The 22408-nt window shown below is 38.1% G+C and overlaps 1 protein-coding gene across 1 annotated transcript in view; it reads left to right on the top strand.

The window, feature by feature from the left end:
* Window positions 1-2375: 2375 nt before the first annotated feature.
* Window positions 2376-22408, top strand: part of LOC129248103 (voltage-dependent calcium channel subunit alpha-2/delta-3) — a 63460-nt gene continuing 43427 nt past the window's right edge. Inside the window, exon 1 of the mRNA XM_054887537.1 lies at window positions 2376-3408. Within this exon, the coding sequence (XP_054743512.1) occupies window positions 3266-3408 (143 nt within the window). The 5' untranslated portion in view covers window positions 2376-3265. The remainder of the gene's footprint in view (window positions 3409-22408) is intronic.

Here is a 22408-nt window from a genome sequence, read left to right as displayed (position 1 = left end):
AATGATTTTTCAGCCATTTGTATACCAGTTGAGGGTACACTATTCGAGTTTTCTTTCCAGAGCGGTGCTTTTTTGTCCAGTTCAATTTAGACCCTTTTATTTAATGATAATACCATCGAGATATCATCTCTGGGGAGTTGGTCAAGTGTATGTTGCAGGTTCGCAGATTTAATATTTTTAAACGGGATTACTTTTCCTTTGGAAAAGCCTTCCCTAGCTTTGTTAAACAGGCACGTTTGGTGAGGTGTCAGCTCGAGCTTTTCTCTTAACATTGATTTTTATCTGGAAAAAGTCTGACGTTTGAGATAAGTAATTTTTATGCACAATTTTTTGACTACTTTTTCGAGCATTTGAGATCCTACGCCACAAATTAATGTTTGTTTCTAGGTCTATTTGTTAGGCTAATCACTTAAAATACTTACCGTGCATTGTCCGCTAGGTGTCCATTCAGTGAGACTTGGGTTTGCTTCAAGTGTTTTCTGCAGAAGCTGTCTGGAGGACGAGGTCGAATCATCTCAGCTACCCTGCACTCGTCGGGTAAAGGTAAAATTCATAAGTAGATTGAAGCTATTAATACGAAAGTAATTAGCCAGTCGTCGTCGTCATCCTTTAATCCAAAATCCCTGCTCGCTTTTTCCACCTGTCTGGTTCTTTGACTGCCTGAGTATATATGCAGCTATGTGAGCACCCTTGTTGACCCACCCTTGTTGACCCCAATAAGATTTGAAATTCCTTCAATTTCAGCCTGAAAGGTACTAGGCCATTTACCCTTGGTAGAGGTTTTCGTGTTTGATACATAGACCACCGCACCGGTTCCAGTTTTCGAATTCGTCTGTGAACCAATCGAGACTGGAAAGATCGAACCAAGATCTTCCCAATTTCCATTCTTTCCAGTTACGCAGGATGGCGCTTCTGGAGTTGTATGTCAGCTCAGGGAATTGGAAAACTTGTTTTTATACAAAATAACTTTAAGGGCTGTTTTGCTCGAGGAATAGGAAAATATACCTGCCTAATTTCGCCCAAAGATGATAGTAGAGTCTTAGAGGCTCTTTCTGAAAATCTTGGTTGTCATACGAAATACAGATACAGTGAAACCTCTCTTGTGCCCGTCACTCACCGTCAGTCAGCTTTTGTTCATCCAAGAGAGTTATCCACTCAACATAGAGTAACTTCTTCCGATAGATAAGATTTGGTATAGAAAAAATGTCCGCTCTAGGGAGATAACCGGCTAATAGAAGTGTCCTCCTCTGGTTGCACTGTAGCTAGCAAAAATCTAGTCAGAAGCAGAATACTTTTGTAATTTTGTAAGCAATGATTTCTGATTGTTTTTTTTTTATGAAAAGTAGCAATTATTTAACCTTTAATTTTAATAAATAGTGAAGTGAGTTATAAGTACCATACATTTAAAAAAAAATTTAAAACTTAAAGATTTACTTAAACGTTTTTACGAAGAAAATACTTAAGTCAGCCACTCTCCAAACTAATTAAAGCAGAAAATTTAATTTCGAAGAAACATAAAATGTCTACTCCTCTGACTCTCACATATTTTTTGCTGAAAAACAAACTAATAATTAGATATGGCATTTGATTACACCTTCGATTCGATTCCAATACATCGAAGAAACTTCGACGAATTCGCCTGAGCTGATACATATTTACGCTCACTCTCTGTCTCTGTTACGAAAGTGTAACGAAGCAAAAGTTAAGCTAACACGCGCCCCTGCCACAACAGAACAAAGCAAGCAGAATGAGAATAAATTAAAAGCGAAAACAAGATTTTCTTTCATTCAATGATAAAGACAAATGAGCTCAAGCAAAATGGGAAGAAAAATCAATACGAACAGCTGGCAAATGAGCAACAAAAAAATTGACTCGCGCTCATTGAGCCAAATAGCACAGAAGTTAAATTATTTTTTATTATTATTATTCTTTATTTTTTGTTTTTTTTTTTTGCTTTTACTATACTTCGCCATTTAAACATGGACGCCAAAATGGCAGCACAAAATGGAAACCGCAAAAACACCGCCGCACATCCTGTACAGCTGCGATGACGTTAGGAATTGCGGTCGGAAATCAAAGGGGACGACTATCCCCAAGAGTTGAGTAAAAAAATTAGCGCTCACACGAAAATTGGTTCACAACAATTACAAAGTATGTGAAAATATAACGGACCAACAACATATCGAACACATCGTTAGTGCGCTCTCGAAAATCCCTGCCGAGCCACAAACGAAACGCTCTGAACGAGTGTGCCACTGAGCAGCCAGCACTATTAACTGTACACTTTCCCACAGCACCAACACTTTTCCTCGATTTTCACAAATTTTCATTATTCAGTTTTTCTTGGCTACTCAGTGGCAACGGTACGGTAACGGGAAAATCTTCCAACTTTGAGAAAACACACCAACCAACGACCAACTGTGGCCCGGTGCGCGATTAATAGATAGTTGCAACAACAACATCCCCAACGTCAACGACGACGACGACGAAAAGCCATCACACAACAATAACAAAATACAGAGTAGCTTATACGAAACGACCGCACAAACACACGCATATATATTCGTACATACGACTACATCAGCATACACACAAACGTACACCGAGTTTTATATATAGAAAATTTACGCACAGCTGAAAAATTTCCTTTTGGTGAAACAGTGAATTTCGGTGCGGTTTTCCTTCATAAGTTCACGTATCGATGAGATTTTTCATTGTGAATTTTTGGTAGTGGAAAAAGTGTTGAAAATCTTGTAATTGTGCAACAAGAGCCACAATGAAATTTATTACAACAAAGTGAATTGTGTTCTAAACAAATAAACACAAAATCTGGGCATGTCAAAGTTTAAATGTAGCTGCTGCTATAATCGTTCGTTCGTCGCGTCAACACTTCCATTTTCGGGACTCCACCCAGTTTTGTGGTCACCGAAATAATATACAAAATACGTAGTTCTAAGAAGAAGAAGAAGCAGCAGCAGTACTTAGAACAAGCAATCACATTGCGTCTAGCCAAATAGGCTAATGAGGCCATAAATACATATGTACAGATGCAAATATATTTGTGCCAGTGGGTGTGTGCGCGATCTAAGTAGTTAATAAGCTTGATTGCAGATTGAAAGCAGATCTTTAAGAAACCAGTAAATATTTTGTTGTAGTAATTCTTGGTCGAAAAGTGTATATCAATAGTGTCGTGTGTTTGAACTTGTGTAGCCGCGCCGTTTGCGACGCCCGCAACGCTCGAAATAGCAGGGAAAATGCTAGAAAAATGCCCAAGATGCTCACATGCGACAAGTTGATGACACATTTTACTGTCATTGTGACCGCATTCCTGCTACTTCATTGCATTGGGTTTTCACCGTTTACGCCGCAGACGTTGCGCGCCGTTGAGGCCACTCCCGAGGATGAAGCGTAAGTTAACAACTTTAATAAATAGAAAAGTGCACATAAACAACATGTACATACAAAAATTTACACACATATATACATACATATTCACGATACACCAGAAAATAAAATTAATTATATTAGTTGTTTATGTTTTGATCTGCTGGTAATATTCGTCAACGTGGAGCTGCTCTCAAAACATTTGATTCAAAATTAGTTATTTCAGAATTACTTTTTTTAATATTAAATTTATGTGGCCAATGCAGGTGCTACGTATACCTTCACAACTGGTGCCCTTGACTTCATGGCAGGCATTCTACTCACCCAAGAGCAACTGAAAAATCGGCTTGCTGAGAAGCATTGAATCATTGAGAAAATCGCAGCATTCCTGAATGGACTCGTTATCAAATTCCACGAATACCTTTATACTGAATTTAAAGCTAAACCCATATAATAAACCTAAAGGGGATTTTAATTGAACTATAATATCGGCGAAGAATGTTAAGCTTGATATACTGATAAAGGGTGATCCGATTGGAGATTTTTCTTCCAATAGGGTTTTTTAACAGATCACGCGTGACTACTGTCAAACAAAATACATAATTTTTTTCCGTATTCATTGACATTTCATTATGGAAAGATTTACTTCTCAACAACCTTTTCGACGCTATGTGAAAAGTGTTCATCGCGCGCTCAGGTCAACTTATGGTGTACATAACCGTACTACCCAATGCACGATTCGGCAAACCATCGCCAAAATTGAGAATAATTTTATTTTATTGGATGATACTTGACCGATTGCACCACGTGCAGCCCGAACTGAAGAGAATTTTGCGGCTGTAAATGAGAGCCAACAGCTTGGCTTATCTTATGGCACAACTTCGGCGATTTTAAGCAAAGATCTTGGTTTGAAATCGTATAAAATACAGCTAGTCCAACATTTTAAGCCGACCGATCTTCCAAAGCGTCATAATTTCAGTCCTTGGGCTCTGATTTTCGGTTTAATGGCTCCGTAAAAAAGCAAAATTGCCGTATTTGGACTGATAAGCAGCCCGAAGCCATTCAAGAACAGCCATTATAGTGCATCCATTGAAAACAACAGTTTGGAGCGGTCTATGGGCTGCAGAAATCATCGGCTCATAATTCTTCAAAGAGGCTAGCGCCAGTGAATGGCGAACGCTATCGCGTAATGATAAACGACTTTTTGATGCCGGAAATTGAGGTCCGTGATCACCACAATATTTAGTTTCAACAAGACGCAAAAGACGGCGCTACTTGCCATACAGCCCATGAAACAATGGATTTACTGCGTCGTCGGTTCGGGGAGAAATTGATCTCTCGTCTCGGACCAGTGGATGGGCCACTAAGATCGTGTGATATCACACCTTTGGATCTTTATTTGTGGGGGTATGTAAAGTCCTAGCGGCCGGCAGTAAAAGCGGCCGCCGTAGCCGAATGGGTTGGTGCGTGATTACCATTCGGAATTTACAGAGAGATCGTTGGTTCGAATCTCGGTGAAAGCAAAATTAATAAATACATTTTTCTAATAGCGGTCGCCCCTCGCAAGCAATGGCAAACCTCCGAGTGTATTTCTGCCATGAAAAAGCTCCTCATAAAAATATCTGCCGTTCGGAGTCGGCTTGAAACTGTAGGTCCCTCCATTTGTGGAACAACATCAACATGCACACCACAAATAGGAGGAGGAGCTCGGCCAAGCACCTAACAGAAGTGTACGCGCCAATTATTTATTTTTTTATGTAAAGTCCTAGTTTCGCTGGCGATGGAACGATGAGCTGTATGGGCTTTACGACGACATAGACATAGCGCAGCTATCATGGGTCATGGGTCATGCCGTCCGAATGGATGCAAACGCTCCGGCTCTGAAAGTATTCGCTGCGTTACCAGCTGGTGATAGCAGAGTATAATGCCTCCTCTGCGTTGGAAAGATCAGGTGGAGAAGAACTTGGCTTCACTTAGTGTGTCCAACTAGTGCCGGTTAACCCGAGAAAGAATCGACTAGCGCGCTTTAAGGAGAAGAAGAATGTAATGTCTGAATACACTGTGAATAAACCAGCTTCGACTGAGGCATTGGAAGCCAACATTACTAAAGTTATTCTCGAGATGCCGACCGAAGTCCTCCAGCGAGTCATTCAAAATTGGTGTTTAGGGATGGCCGAATTACCGTACAGTTGCGGCTTACAGCTTCGCCTACGTACTAAACAACTCTGTAGGAGGAGGAGCTCGGCCAAAAACCTAACAGGAATGTACGCGCCCATTATTTATTTATCAGAAGAACACACACCAAGTTTCAGGTAGGGCGGCCTATTTCTTTGAGTTTGGCATTCGTTTGAATCGAGGAAAAAATTCTTTCTAAACCCGTCTGCAGGCAGATCGAAGGGCACATACAAAGAAGAAATTCTTTAGCCCAATAGCCAGAAAAATCAGCTCATAAGGCTGCCATATGTCATCGGGACCCAAAACATGATAGTCAGTAGCCTCAAGTTCCACAAAGATATGCTGCTAGTATATATATATTACATATATATTTTTTTATTACCCTGGTTTAACGGCTAGGCAAGTATTTCGCTTGGGTGTAAAGGTAACAGATTTTGTCTCATTTGATTTTATTTTCCAATCTTTGAGCCATTGGAGTTTAAGAGAAGTCACATAAGGGAGGGAGTCAATTGCAAGTAAAGTGTCATAAACAAAAGCTCCGACGATAGTTTCCTCAGTAAGTGGCAGATCGTGAGTGTAAAGCAAGTATAAGAAGAGATATATAATACTGCCTTGGGTTAGCTAAAGTTTCGCAGAGCTGAGATTGTCCGTCATTTTGTTTTACAAAGAAGTGCCGATTTTTTTAGTAGGATTTGATAAAGATATAATGATTTGTGTGTAGAGTAACGTTTATTTTACAAATTAAACCGTCATGTTTGAGTACTTCCCCATTGTTAAGATCATATCCGGGGGCTTTCTGGGTTTTAAGCTTTTTTATCGCTTCTTTCACTTCGTTTTTTGAAAAGTTTTTTATGGGTGGATCCATCTAGTGGATGAGCTTCAGGGTGTCTTTAACTTTTTGAGCAGTACTTAGCGAGGGTTCGATATCATGGAACGAACATGGACGCTAAATGAATACCAAGGTTGCCTTTTGTGTACTTTGCGCCTAATAATGAAAAAACAGTAAAATAATAATGAAAATTGTTTTCAAAATATCTCCTTGGAAGTCAAAACACTTCTGTATTCGCTTAGACCGATTTTCAAAGCACTTTAGCCACTCAGAAGTGCTGTTTAGGCTTCAATAGCTTCTTCAGACGTTGAAAAACATTGACCTCGCAGGTTTTTTTTTATGCTCGGGAACAAATGGAAATCATTCGATGCGAAGACGGTCTGTAAGACGGAGGACTTATTAATTCTATCTTTTGAGCGCTCAAAAACTCTCTTGTGTAAGCCGATACACGCGAGCTCGTGGAACTGCTCTGGTAAAGTATGATTTATACTCGGCGGCTGATTTTCCTTAATTATTCGAAAACTTCCGGCAATCAAATGACTGCGTACCACTCCGAATTAACTGTTTTAATTTTATCTAGTCGTACAGTTGCGACATGGCCACATTATATGAAAAAACAGGCGACCATTTGCTTTAAAGTGCTTCCTCTGTGAACAATTTTTGTTCGATTAAGCTCGTTTTGGAACACTCATACTAGCGATTGCTGTTTTTTTCCGGCTCCTATGCATAAATCCAAGATTTCTCGCCTCTTACGAAGTCGTAGACGTTCTTTGAATAACCGTCGCTAAACCTCTTCCACATTTCTTTACAACATTCGGCACGAGAACTTATTAGGGCAATTGTTATATTAAATTATGCGGTACCCAACGAGAACACCAAATGCCTATGCAATATAGAATGTTTGCCAGTAGCACTAATGTCCAAGAATGCATTTATCTTGCACCGCATCAATTGATCCTGGCGCAACATCCGTTTTTGGACGGTCTTCACAAAATTCATCCTGCAAGGATCGACGGCCACGTTGGAACTCGTTGTACCAGCGTTTCGCAGTGCCTAATTGTGGTGCTTCAATGCCAAAAGTCGAAGTATTATTATTATTATTAGAAGTCCATTACGCACTGCGACCAGAGCTGATCTATTGTGAAAGGCCTATTTTGTAACCCTAGAGTTTTAGGCTTTTTAAAAATTGTATCACGATTTTGGATTTGATGTTCCAAAGATTGCATGGAGATACTACGATACCACCAAGGGGATGAAGACTCTGTCTGCCCAACGCAGGACATTCACAAAGCACATATTCTGAGCTTTTTATGTCCATTTCGCAAAAGCGGCAGACATTGGTCTCAGATAGACCAATATTATTTAGATGATACCTCAGGCTGCAGTGACCTGTAAGATATCCTGTTAAAAGACGCAGATCTACTCTGCTTAGTGAGAGAAGCTTGTCAGATATTCCTTTGTTGGGACTTAGGAATAGTTTGGCTTGACGCTGACCGGCACAGTTTAGCCAGCGTGCGGCAAGTTTTCTTTCTTCCCATTTCCTAAGGAATTCATTTATGTGGCCTTTTGTGAGTCCACAGAAAGGCTCAGGACCAGTAAGTTGCATATTTGCTCCTTGTTTTGCAAGGTCATCAACCATTTCATTTCCCTCATAACCTTCATGTCCCGGAGTCCAGCCTAGTGTTGAGGTTTCCTAACGTGTTAAGAAGGTTTAGGCAATCATTTACCAATTTAGAGGTGATAGTTGTTGATGGAAGGGCTTTTAGAGCCGCTTGGCCCCTGTTCTACCATTTTCCAATTTCCATAGCTCAGTGCCAGGCTTGAAAGAATGAAGAAGGGGACTATGTAGGAAGTCTTCTAAGATCTTTAAATGTCCTTTCATATCCCCACTTTTAAGTTCGGATATACCTTTTAATCTTAAGGCACTCGAGCGAGCCACCCTTTCAATCAATATTGGAAGCGGTGGTATGTTCAGGAGCACACCCAATGCATCCGTGGGGCATGCATTCCCAATTTGTGATTTGTTGAACCTCCTAAATGTTAAAGATGATGGCTCATTAAAATGATGAAGAGTCTCAATACACCTATACGAAAGAAACGAGAAAGAAGTGGCAAAAAAAAGACCCGTCATCTGAACGGGTTGGAATTTCATTCGCAATGGATTTCTGAGAATACCAGCTGATTGATCTGTGAACGATATCTGATATTTGATCTCTTTATAATTTATCCTAGGTGTTCACAATTGCATACCCCTTTTTATAGGCATCAAGGTTTCTCTGCAGCTAACCTCCCGCTCACTCTCACCCTCTGCCTACCCCTGACACACTCACTCATACTATTAATTGGCTTGTTTTTATGCTAAGTAATTCGCTATTAATTGCACGTTTTCATTTCTGCTTTCATTTCCTCTGCTTGGTGGGTTTCTTGCTAGCCATTGTGGCCTCCTATTTCTACTTGAAATTTGTCATTTCTTTTGAAGCAGGGTACTTACGTTTGTACATATTGTATGTAAGGATGTGGGCGTGCATGATTATAAGTGCTTCTTTGTTTTTAGTTTTGCAACAAAACATTGAATTGTCAGAGACAGACCACTCGCGTGCCTTAATGCTCAAGAGAGGAGGTGGTAATTTCTTTTTTCTTTGGTATCTTTTGGTTTTTTTGTTTGGTGGGATTATGTAGATGGCAACGATGGTGGCCTACAGATGCCACATACTAAACCTCCTGACCAGCGGCCGGGCGATGTGTTAAGTCGATTTACAATGTAGCCGATATTTTTATGCAAATACGGATGGTTTGGTGGTATTAGCGCATTTGTAAAAGTTTTTTCGGGTGGCAAACTGCTAAGTGAAATTTTATTTCTTATATTAGGTTGGTGCCTTTTGTTCATTTGAATTTGTCAAAGCTATACTGTTTATGAACCATTTTACAGAAACAGGCACTAAAAATACATCGACTTGGTTAGGCTGAATGATTTCAAGCAATTTCACATAGACCAGAGTTGCCCTCATTGGATTTTACTCTTGATCATAGTACACTATTTAGCGAGTTTTAACAAAATTTGATCTTCTGATGCGTAATTTTCCCCAATGAGTGGAACAATTTAGAACCAGTGCAGACAGGGCCGGCGGAAGAGGAAAATTCAGAGTATTGGGCTAGCGAACCGAACCCCCCTCCCCCCTACCCTTATTCGTTCTAATTAAAAAAGGATCCCCATATTTTTTAAAGAAATTTACAATCAATAAGAAATCATACAAACATATGCTTTTACTTTCCAAATAATATTAAGGGGGTATTCTAGTCTAGAGGCCCGAACTTCGAGCATTTTTTGACGGTGAATAAAAAAAAGCTATTGATATTTTTACCATCCATTTTTTTATTTATTTATATGTTAGGAGCACACAAAATGAATTAAAAAAAAAAAAATTCATGGAATTATGCGTCCTTGAAGTGGAAGGGGGAAACAAAAAGCAGTGTCCTCATCGTCACGATTTCTGCCCTTGTGGTCATCTGACAAAAAAAATGACAAATTCTTAGTTAATATGAATGTTATTATCGTATGACGCAGAAAAAAATTAAAACAAAAAATTTTTTCATAAAATGGCGGCTACTCAAAAATTCAGGTCCATTTTTTCCTAATTTTTAAGCTTTTTCGAATTGTTTACACATATTAAAAAATTTTAATTTCCAGTTTTTCGTGCGTCATCCGATAGAGATATATTTAAAGAATATTCATGATAAACTTCAAGCAAATCGGTTGATTAGAACTTGAGATATCGTGCCGACCGTATCGAAAGAAGTAGTTTCGAGAAAAACACGTTTAAAGTTTTACATCCGCTCAAACCAGTCTAGCTGTCGCGTCACTAAAATAGTTGTAACTTATATTTTTGAATACTTAAACTATCGAATTTTTAAAAAAAAATTGCGATTTTTTCAAATTTCTTGACTAGAATACCCCCTTCATTAAATCGTCTTACAACAAAAAAATCTACAAGTTTCATCGATTTATCTACTTCATGGCAAACAAAGCTGATCGTTGAGCATTTTTCGAGATAAATTAATTCAACAATGTTTCAACATTCAAAGTGTCAATGAGATCTGAATATATGTGTAGAATAGCTACATCGTTGAACCGATTTTGGGTCATAGTTGCGCGAAGATAATTCTTCAATCTTCGGAGAACTGAAAAGACCTTTCATTCGTACAGGAAGAGCCAGGTGTAGTCATAAGTAACTATACAAATTTTAAATATTCAGAGAGAAGCGATCGAATACTTTCATTTTCGCGGAAAAAATCAACAATATCCTTTAATTTCTGGATTACAATATCTTTGCTTTTCGTCAATCGCAAGAACATGTCTAAATCATTTTTCAATCTCGATTCGTCAAAATCATCTTGATAAAACTCAATGATTTTCTCAACCTCAACAGATTTTCCAGTTGCGAAGGCTTCAACAGATTTGAAAAATCGAGTAAAAATAGTATCGAATCGATCTTCTAGAGAAGTGATAACTTAGTCGAATACTTCAAAATACCGACAATGCAATTCGTGTTGACCATGAATACGAACAGCATTAGGTATAACGAACAGCTGATGAACGCACACAGAGAAACAAAGAGGCTTTAGAATTTGCGCTTGTTCAACAAAGGTGGCGCTTTTAGTTAGGTTAAGTAACATGGAGGGACATTTGAAATGTAAAATTTTGAGAAAATGTTATAGTTTGTTTGGTTTTCATTAATTTTATTGTTATTCAGATAAAAATTGACCTTTGTTTCAAGATTCCGAGTATTGGATCCAATACTCGGTGAATTTCGAGTATTGGGCACCCTATACCAACAACATATCTTTCGCCGGCGCTGAGTGTAGATATGCTGCGTTCTGCAAAATGCTGGGAAGTGACAGAGAAGGTGTTCTAGGATACCTTTGACGTCTACTTCGTTTCATGCTTTTCTCGCTTTACTTCGCGTCAGATGTGAAGCCCATAAGCATCACAACTAATATTAATTTGGCGAAAAAGATAGCTTAAACCTATTTGTTTGAAAACTGTTTAATGGTCGATCTTTAGCTCCTGGGTGATGCTACGTCTACTAAGACGGTGGTCAACTTCAATTATTTCTGTGATTTTATCGACATTTTCGATATTATCGACATTTTCTTTATCATCAGCTGTTACAGCATCGGCACCATAAAAACCATTTACCATTTCAGCGGCCTCGCTTGCATATTCGTATTTTCGCCTTTATCAAAGAAAAACTGTAAAATGTACCGAATTTTCTGTTCCTATAACTCACAACTGAATGGAACAAATGAAAAAGAGCAAAATATTTTTTTAGTGTGAAATGTCACCTTGACAACGAACATAAATTTTAAATTCTCTGATCGATGCTTTACGTGATTGGATCACCACAGCCATCTACCGAGAAAATAATGGATTTCGTTTCCCCCAAACTAATATTTTTAACATATCTCGCTTGGTACTATAAATTTTTTAGAATTTTAATAAAAGTTTTGCTAACAATCTCCCGAATTTATATAAAGTTTATATAAAAAGTTTGAAACTTGGATAAAAATTGATATTAAAGAATTTTAGTAAGCTCGTAAGTTATTAAACAAACAAATTTCGGCCTGACTGTCTAATCGCATCATATCACTTTTTAGCCATAACCTCGAAAGCCCCATCAAAAACCAAAGCAAATTCATAGAAGGTGACCTCGCTAGAGCAACAACGGCATTTACATGTGTTTTGTTTTTGCAATTTAGTCATGTGATTGTACAAATTTCAACGAGAATGTAAACGATCAAATAAGGCAACATCAATTAAGCAGAGCACTTTGACAGTCAAACCAGCAAATCATAAGAAAAAAGTCAGCTGCTATAGCGAATTCCCCTGGTGGGAATTCGTCTTGACTAACACCATTCAACTCGATAATCTCTAACGATTTTAAACCTAAAACTTAAACAGTAAGTATCTCCTTAATACCTCCAGAATACTAAAATTGTGGGAAATAGTGAAAAAATCTCTTACTGCGACACTATTCGCTAAAACCATTACCTCCTCCATTAACCACTAAAAACATCAAATTCGATACTCTCAAACTTTTTTAAGCCTACACCCGATGACTTATCGATCCATGAGCTAAATGCATAACCCCACACACCGTTTAAACCTTTATCCTCAGTCCGCTCTAACTCCGTGATCCAAATGCTGAAATAGTGACACTCAATTTCTTACTGCGAAACTAATCATGGCAATTTGTGAAATTTTGTGTGAATCTTATCCGAAAATGTTTTGTAATTTGTATTGTTGTAATTAGTATTGGGTTTTTTTGTATGAGTAGTTTACTTTTCTTATTTTCATTTCTATCAACCCAAGATCACGGCTATTCAATAGAAAGAAATGACCCGATACCAAACATTTATTGTCTATTGTTTCGATTTTATTATTTGATGGGGGGACAAAGAGGGCCACGCACCATTTTCAAGTTGTGTTTATAAAATTTCTTTAAATTGTTTACTTAGATATGAAAGTGGTCATGCTGAAATGGCAACCATCATCTAATGGTTCAGTTTTGATGATACCGTAAAAGTTATTGTACGTTGAATTAATACAATATATTTTAAAATAATGTGGATGTGAAATAACTGACCTTTTTTTTTGTAATTTTTACTTAGACCACTTTCACAATTATGGGCACAATTGAGTAATCGGCTGGAAATTCTCTATCTTGTTCGTTCCAAATATGAATATATTTGAGGATCCCAATCGTTTCCCCGATAGTCGGTTCTACGTTACCGAAACGACCCGGATTTATATCCGGTCAAGGACTATCACTCCAGCAGCATTCCCCGTATGTAAGTATGCTGCTACAACAACAACAACAGCATCCCCATAATTTATGGAAGTGACGGGCAATTTTGGAACTTTCTACATATTCGGTCAAATTATCTTAATCCACCCCTCGCTAACTATATAACGGGTGATCAATTAAGAGGAGTTTTTTTCATTTGCGTTTTTTTTACAGATCGCGCGCGAGTTGTGGCAAACTGTCATCGTGGATTTGTTGAACAGCGTTTGGCATTTCATCATGGAAAGACTCACACCGCAACAACGTCTACAAATTGTTCAACTGTATTATGAAAATCAGCGTTCTGTGACAAATGTTTTTCGTGCGCTTAGACCGCATTATGGTCAACGTAATCGGCCTGCCTTAAACACTATTCGACATACCATCAACAAATTTGAATCCGAATATTCATTGGTGGATAATTCTCGACCGAATAGACCACGTCCAGCAAGAAGCATTGAGAATATAGCGGCAGTAGCAGAGAGTGTACGTGAAAACCGCGATGAATCGATTCGGCACCGTTCTCAGCAACTTGGAGTGTCGTATGGAACAACTTGGTCAATTTTACGGAAGGATCTTCATTTAAAAGCATACAAAATACAGCTCGTACAAGAACTAAAGCCAAATGACCTTCCTGCACGTCACCGTTTTGCTGATTGGGCTCTTGAAAAGATTGAAGAAGATCCGCTGTTTTCGAGCAAAATTTTGTTCAGCGATGAGGCGCATTTCTGGCTCAATGGTTACGTCAATAAGCAAAATTGCCGTATTTGGGATGAAGAGCAACCAGAACAGGTTCAAGAGCTACCTTTACACCCAGAGAAAACAACGGTCTGGTGTGGTTTATGGGCTGGTGGAATCACCGGTCCATATTTTTTCAAAAATGATAATGGCCGCAACGTAACTGTGAATGGTGCTCGCTACCGTACCATGATATCGGACTTTTTGCTACCTGAAATTGAATCTAATGATCTCTACGACATTTGGTTTCAACAAGACGGAGCCACTTGCCATACAGCTCGTGAAACAATGACTTTATTGAGAAGTCATTTCGGAGAGCAGCTGATTTCACGTTTAGGACCTGTGAGTTGGCCACCAAGATCTTGTGATATCACACCTTTGGACTTTTTTCTTTGGGGATTCGTGAAGTCCAAGGTCTATGCTGATAAACCAGCTACGATTGAAGCTCTGGAAGCCAACATTACGCGTGTTATTCACGACATACCAGTCGAAATGCTCGAACGAGTGATTGAAAATTGGACCTTCAGAATGGACCACCTTAAGCGTAGTTGCGGCCAACATTTGAATGAAGTCATATTCAAAAAGTAAATGTCAAGGAATGTCCTTTCAAGTGATAAATAAAGGTTTGAACATAATTTACATTTTTGTTTTTTTTTTTAACTATTGAAAAAAGCACCTCATGATTGATCACCCGTTACGTAAATATAGAGAGATAGTTGGATGTGTGATATTCTACATATTGTAAATCAAGAGAAGATAGTCAAGCATCGATTTTAGACATCCCATCGGCCTGCTATCTCTCTGTCATTGCTGTATGCCCGGCAACCAGTAGGTGTTACTTGGAAAATTTGGCAAATGTGCCCCTACGCCAATTTTTTTTAAATTTTCTTCTATCATTACACCAATAGACTGCGCTTACTTCCACGGCGAAAGAATTCATTCAAAAATAAAAAACTTCACCCGATTTACATACACCTTTACCTTCAGCATGGTTATGATCATTTCTCCCCATTGCCTGTTTGAAAGAATACATCATCTCAAAGTAATATTTTCAACGATGGGTTTTTGAATATGTTCGCTTAGAATAAATGTTAAATTCATCTTTACTACTTTTTCTTAATACTTTTTTTTACTTTTTCCCCTTACAAATGATTCCACCCTAACACACAAATGTAGCTGTATACGTGCATGTAATGCGATATATGTAAATATACCCTGCAGGGAAAACATGAATTAATACCTTTGACTTAGGTATTACCTTAGGTATGCTGCCATTCTCTTTAAAAGTTGAAAGAGTTATGTTCAATAACAACAGGCATTATGACTGTGGTCTCTTGAATTCAATATAGTTTCGGCTTTCGATGCTTCGTCATAAAAAACTAAATAATAAAAAAACACAATTTTTACTAAAATATAGCTCATACTACAACAACCATAAAACGAAAAATTTCAAACTTTTTGCAAAATTTTTAAAATCTTTATTAAAACTTTCAACTTTTTAACCAGAATTGGCAGAATTTTTCGGGGTATACAGTGTCATAGTCCATTGAGTTTAAGTGCAAGTTTTAAATGGCTAAAAAATAGGTACTGGTGATTTTTCGGGATCTTGTTTGGCTTTATCTTCCATATAAAAAATTTCGAGTACATATGTACTTTGTACCTACAAACAAAAAAATTACGCAGTAACAACTCATTTGTGACAAAAAATGGACGACCCTTGAGGGATAAAAACTAATACGTTTTTCGTTTTAAGAGTAATTGTTGCAATTTTGAGCAAAGTGAAAGAAAATTTTTTTATGTCCAAACCTGTGTAGGTATGCTTTGAAATAGCCATATCCAGTAATCTCAATCCACCTCGCAAGGTTTGGAATCAGTTCGAAGGTGCACTGACTTTTCTCGGATTGCTCCCACTGTATCTGCTATTTTGCAATTGTTCGCAGCCTTTCTTCTTTCTTAGCTGCACTCGACGGCCTCAGGCCAATGGTGTTATATAATCGATCCATCTCAAGGTCGATAGGCACCATTCACGTAATTACATGGATTGTGTCAACTGAGGCAGTGACTACTGTCACGGAGTCATGTCTGTGTGTGGCTCGTGCATTGCTTCATGTTTGCCTTAGTTTTTGAGCTGCGAGTTCCAACTTCGCATTTCCAAGCCATCTTCTGATTCTTGCAATTGCATCGTTGCAATTCTTCTATCCTTTCCACAGCTGTAATCGGATCTATAACCATTGCATAGTACTGAAGCCCATTCATCTACGGCATTCGCGAACTTATCATAATTCTAAAATTCCAACAGTTTGAAAGTAGTTGGTTTTCCTGCGGGGTATTTCCCATACATATTTACTTATGTGCACATCTATGTATGTATATGTGCACAACTCTGCATCATTAAGTGGTATTAAGGAAAATTTTATTACTCCCATTAAATTAACATAAAACTGTAAGCTACGTAGTAACAAAATAAGCTGTAAAAATGGTACCAACTCGCCAAATAAGCTTTTTATGCGAGCAGCGCTCATTTGCATAGAGCATTGGAAGAATGCATGCCATATATTTTTGTTATGTGATAATGAGCGGATTAATAAAGAAAAATTGTTTACTGAACGAGTCATTTTGCAGTGGGAGGCTCAAGAGTGCCGCTTGCTACCCTACGCAGCTATTGCCAGGCTTTGCATTTGACGGACAACTGAGTGAGGACTAAAGGGGTACGGATTTGGATAGTTTCAACAGAGCCGTAGCCAACTACTTGCGAAAATAGCTGTGGGGTGTTTATAGTAAATGCTCATGAGGAGAATATTTTTGAGTTTTGTAAGAGACGTTTATGCAGTATTATTAGATTTTCTTTTCTAAAATGCGATTGGGGGCTAAAATTGAAATTCAATCGAAATTCGTTTGTCTTTCCTGTCACAATGGAAATTAATGAGAAACTTAAGTCGAGCAGCAAATATACAATAATAAATGTATGTGTGTGTATAAAATATCGACAGCTAAATTTTATTACAATTAATTTTTCGCTTAATTTCATGCAATAAAAGCGCAATACAGTCAAAAATTCTCAGAAAACTTGCTTGCGTGCAAATATTCGAAAATAGAAATAATGAACTATGAATGAATGAATGTATGTATGTATGCACATATATGTGAGTATGTAAGTACACGAATGCATATATATACTAGGGTGATCGACACGAAATTATTTTCGCGCCTCGAGAAATCATCTAAGTAGGATGCCGTGACTGAAGTTGTTATTGCTGATAAATTTTATTCATTTAGGACTGCCATCTATTTCAAATTATTTGTAGAGAATTACAGGGTAATCCATATTCGACGAACCCGACGGATTTCGATGACTCCTTGGGCCCATTCCAATCGACGAGGCTTGTCCGCGGGCAACAATCTTTGGGTCAATTGAATCTTATACGGGAATAAATACAAATCAATGCGGATAATTCGTTGTAAAGTGGTCCGAGCAATGCCCAACTGCTGAGAACAGCGATTTTGGGATGTCCTTGGCGACGCCTTGATCGGTTTTGATTTAGCCTCTTGTAATTAAAAAGAGCATCACCAGTCGAAAACCTTTCGTACAAACGTTTAATGGTGTTCTTAGAAGGCGCACTTTTCACATTACTTAATTTTTTATAAGCACGTTGAGTTTTCACGATTGACTTCTTTTGTTGAATGTAAATTTCAACAATTTGGGAGCGCTCGCGTGGCGTGTACTGTTCCATGGTAAACATTTGCTTGGACTGATGCTTCCAACGCGGTATGTCATTAAGCGACCTGACGTCTCTGTCAAAAGATACAGGGTTGCCAGATGGGTTCGTCGAATATTGGCAACCCTGTATTATATAGGGCTTTCCAATCAGAGGTATTATGCTATTTTTTAATATAAATGATCGGATGTTTATTTCATTACAAAGAGGAAGGTATGCCGTTAATAGTGGAAAATAACATCAAGCAAATGACCACCACGACCACGCTGACAGGACAATATTCTTTTCATGAAATTTTCCATTACCGAATTGCAAAGTGACTGCCCTATGTCCTCGATAGCCTCAGGAATTCCATCTTTGAGGTCTTGAATCGACCCTGGGCTGTTGGCGTAGACCTTCTTTTTCACGTGGCTCGAAAGAAAAAAGTCACAAGGTGTTAAAGCACCAGATCTCATTGGCCAATTGTGATCACCTCTTCGAGAGATAACACGGTCCGGAAACTTTTCCCGTAAAAGTTCAATGGTTTCGTTGCTTTTGGGGCACGTAGCGCCGTCTTGTTGAAAATAAACATTATCCAGATCAATACCATCCAATTCCGGCCATAAAAAATCGTTAATCATCTCTAATCTAATCTAAATAACACCTGTTATTGGAAAACCCTTTATCTATTAATATCGTAATCTTCTTCTTCTTGATTGGCGCGGTAACCGCTTACGCGATTTTGGCCGAGTTTAACAAAGCGCGCCAGTCATTTCGCCACATTCCTGATATGGGAAAAAAATATATTGGGGTCTTGCCATGGTAGCTAAAAGCATCCCAGGTCATAAGAGCTATCGTAGAAGTTTGGTTGGTGACGCGTTTGTCCTGGCGCGCGAACAAAACAAAAAAATCTCGTTTTGAATATTAGTTTCCACCCTGGCAACACTACCGCAACGACGTTTTATTCTTCGCTTTTTCTTGATTGGAGCAAGTCATTTCTTTCTTGTGCGAACCTTCGCCAGTCGGACACTCCAAGTGAAGCCAAGTCCTTCTCCACTTGATCCTTCCAACACAGAGGAAGCCTTCCTCTTTCACTGCTATCACCAGCTGGAGAAAGCGAATACTTTCAGAGCCGAAGCGTTTGTATCCATTCGAACGACATGACCCAGCTAACGAAGATGTTGGATCTTTATTCGCTGCGCTATGTTTATGTCGTCGTAAAGCTCATAGAATCTTTTAGAATCTTTCTCTCAAACACCCCGAGTGATCCCTCATCGGATGTTGTCATCGTCCAAGCTTCTGTGCCATACGATAGGATGCATGGTAAAAGGATTTTTAGAGGTGTACTACCTAGCATACCGTTATTCGACGCTGAGCGAATTTGACAGATATGCCGATGTTATTCGTTTTATGTTTCACTCAACTAAAGCTACATTTTTTGAAACACAAAACGAATGACGTAGAATCCAAAATTCCCCTCACATTTTTTTTCACCATACCCAACGAGCAAACTTGGCATCTACCAATCTATCATCCTTGGATAGGACAGGCATGGTGAGAGTCTTGTAGAGTGTTAGTTTCGTTCGTGGAGAGAGGACTTTACTACTCTATTGGATTGTTTGCTCTTTTTACAACAAATTTGAATTTTTTTGCCACTCCAACTCTAGAAATGCTGCACCTTTTTTTGAAACGGGAATGATTGCGTGGTTAGGATTTTGTCGTCCATATTTAAATCGGTTTTTTTTGGCTCGCACTAAGGAGTTAAAGTAGTAGTCCGGTGTAACGACCGAAATTTCGACGTTTTTTCATGAATTTTTTTTTAAAAAGAAAATATAATGCGATCGTTTTAAAATGTTTACATGTTTTTATTGGTGTTTTGAAGTATATAAAAAAATTTTTTTTAAGTTAATTTTATATTAATTTGTTTAAAAATTTTGACGTCAAAGTGGAACCCTTAAAAAAAGATGAGTTGGTTCGGAGAAACACACAGCCTTCCAAAGTCATCTGAAATAAAAAATTCAAACAGATTATTATTCTGTAGACTTTGTTTTAGGTCCCGAACCTAAAATATACATAAAAATAAAAAAACAAAAACAAAATGACGGGCTTGTGAAAAAAGTTCTCAAAATCTAATTTTTTTCTTCATAAATTGTTTAAATTAAATTAGTTTATTATTAAAAAATTAAATGTTTTAAAGGTCCGGGATCTATATATGTGGGTCTAGAATAACGGGTTAAATTTTTAGCCAAATCGGTTGAATAGTTTTGAGTCAGTGATTCCCCGAAATTTCGAAAACATGGTTTTGAGAAAAACGCGTTTAAAGTTTCGACAACAGCTGCTGCTGGTGTGTCACACGCTTTCGTCCACACTACGGCGCGCTCTCTTATTTTAGCTATAACTTTAAAAATAATTAAAATTTCTGTCTGAAATTTGTATAGTATATTTTTAAGATGTGTTTCTTCCGGAAAATGTAAAAAAAAAATCGATTTTTTGAACCCGTCACACCGGGCTACTACCTTAACTCAATTTTAAATTATTTCATGAGAACAAAATGAAATATGCGCTAACATTTATTCAACTTTTGCAGCTTTAGAAAAAATTTAAAAAATTTACGTAATTTATCTATAACTTTAAACCACTTCTCGCGGGTGGAAGAATGCTTATAGCATGAGCGCTCAAGGGTTACTTTTGTTTGTGATTTATGGCAATGATTTGTTCACATTTTTTTCCTCGCTAAATTTTATTTGTCCTCCACGTATCTCCTTTCAATCCCAACTCATTGTAGTACAAATCGCTTTTGTGTTCATTGGATTAAAATTAATGAGCTACTGCTCAAACTTACACACACCCATATGTACATCAGACACACAGCATCATTTTAAAGCAAATTGGCGCCAAGCACCTTACTAATGTGCAGTCACCAAAATGTATCGCTCCAAATGCTTGATGACCACAAAACAAGATTTAACGGCACATGTCCCTTAAAATTGCCCTCTCGCAGCACCTTTTTCAGCTGTTCAATGGCTGTTCATAGCATCTCTTAAACACAGATGTACTCTCACATACTCGTATATAAGAGTGTACTTATATATGTACATATCGTATATGTAAGTATGCGTGTATATGTGCATAGAAGTTCATGAAAACATATTTTGGCGTATCTGCGCGCTTGTGTGTATTCACCTTAGCGTGCCAAAGGACGTTCGACTCAGAAAATCAATAGCAACAACAGCAACGAGTGTAGCGCAGTATAAAACACTTCAGGCGAAAGTGTTTTCAAATTTATATGACAAAATGTAATAAATACACATACATATATGCTCACATGTACAAGCGCATGGACGTATAATAATTATCGAACTCTAACGAAAATGGTTCTGCTTTTTTCGCAGGAATTTTAAATGTCATAAAAACACTTAAAGCAAATGGCTTTGCGAAACATGAAAAATAAAAAAAAAACTTCTGGCAATGCTTTATGGTAAAAGGCGTTTAAGAATAATAACTCTCCCACATCAGTTTTAAAGTTTTCTCCTGAATACTTGTTAGGTGGTCCCAATTTACCCCGTTTTAGGATGAAGCGGCACACCATATCCTCAAATCGGATGTACAAAATGATTTCAGAAAGTTTAGAAGGCACTATTTAGCAAAGACATTCGATAAGCCTGCCTCTTATCACTGCTCTGAGCGCATGACAGTTCTGAATAGCGGCTTAAAACATACAAATGCAGAAGTTCTAGAAATACTACAATGGAGACTAAATAAGAAATTAAGTGACCTCGATTATGCTGCTGATATTTGCTGTATGTTGCAAACGTTAGCTGATGCTTCTTCTTGGTAGAAATACTCTCGGCAGTTTGCGATGGCCTGCCAAGGAGCGACGGCAATTAGAAACATTTTTTTCTTTTATTATTTGGTGTTTCAGGCTCGAAGTTTCGAGCTCGTGCACTTCCGGTTGGTTAGTCACGCAATAACCCATTCGACTTCAACGGCCGCTTTAGCTTCATATGGTGTGGTAATGGTAATGGTTTTGTCCGGGTTAGGCTAAGGGCTGTATGCACTGCGACCAGATTGCTCTGGTGTGCTCCCTTAAGTGCTTAATTTTCATTATTTAGTATTGCGTGGAATCGAACCAGCTCTTTAGGAGGGAGTATTCGTAAGTCCTAGTCTAGTAGGTATGAGCCCAGTATTTTGTGTATCCTGTGACCTAATGTTTCACAATTGGTGATTAAGTGTTGCATGGACTACTGCACAGCACAGAGTAATCTGAGCCCCTTTTTGTTTAGGGCTAGAGCAGATTTTGCTCTGTTGTTATTAAAGTTCAGGAACTGTTTGGACTGATTACAGTCGCTTGTGCCGTTCCAGTATTCCTTGGTTTTTATTTGGATCCATTTTGTGGTTTCCTGTTTTCGGTTGTTTTTGTTCAAGCTAAATAATGGGGTTGGTTCAATAAATGGCTCTTCCGTCCCTTTTTGGCGTGTATTTTCAATTTCTTCGTGTCTCTCATGGGCCGGTAGCTAAATTAGAGAAACCTGATTAAGTCACCAGTTTGTTGAGTGACTTTCCGAAAGTATTTTAATCTTTACTTTTTCGAACCCTCTTTTGAATACGATTACCACTGTTTCCATTATGACAACTGTCAAAGTAAATACATAATTTTTTTCAGTATTCATTGAGATTTCATCGGAGAAAGATTTAAGTCTCAATAACGCTTAAAAATCATTTTAAAATTGTATTACGAAAATCGA

This window comes from Anastrepha obliqua, chromosome 5, assembly GCF_027943255.1.
Source record: "Anastrepha obliqua isolate idAnaObli1 chromosome 5, idAnaObli1_1.0, whole genome shotgun sequence".
NCBI lineage: Eukaryota > Metazoa > Arthropoda > Insecta > Diptera > Tephritidae > Anastrepha > Anastrepha obliqua.
This window is presented reverse-complemented; position numbering and strand designations above follow the sequence as displayed.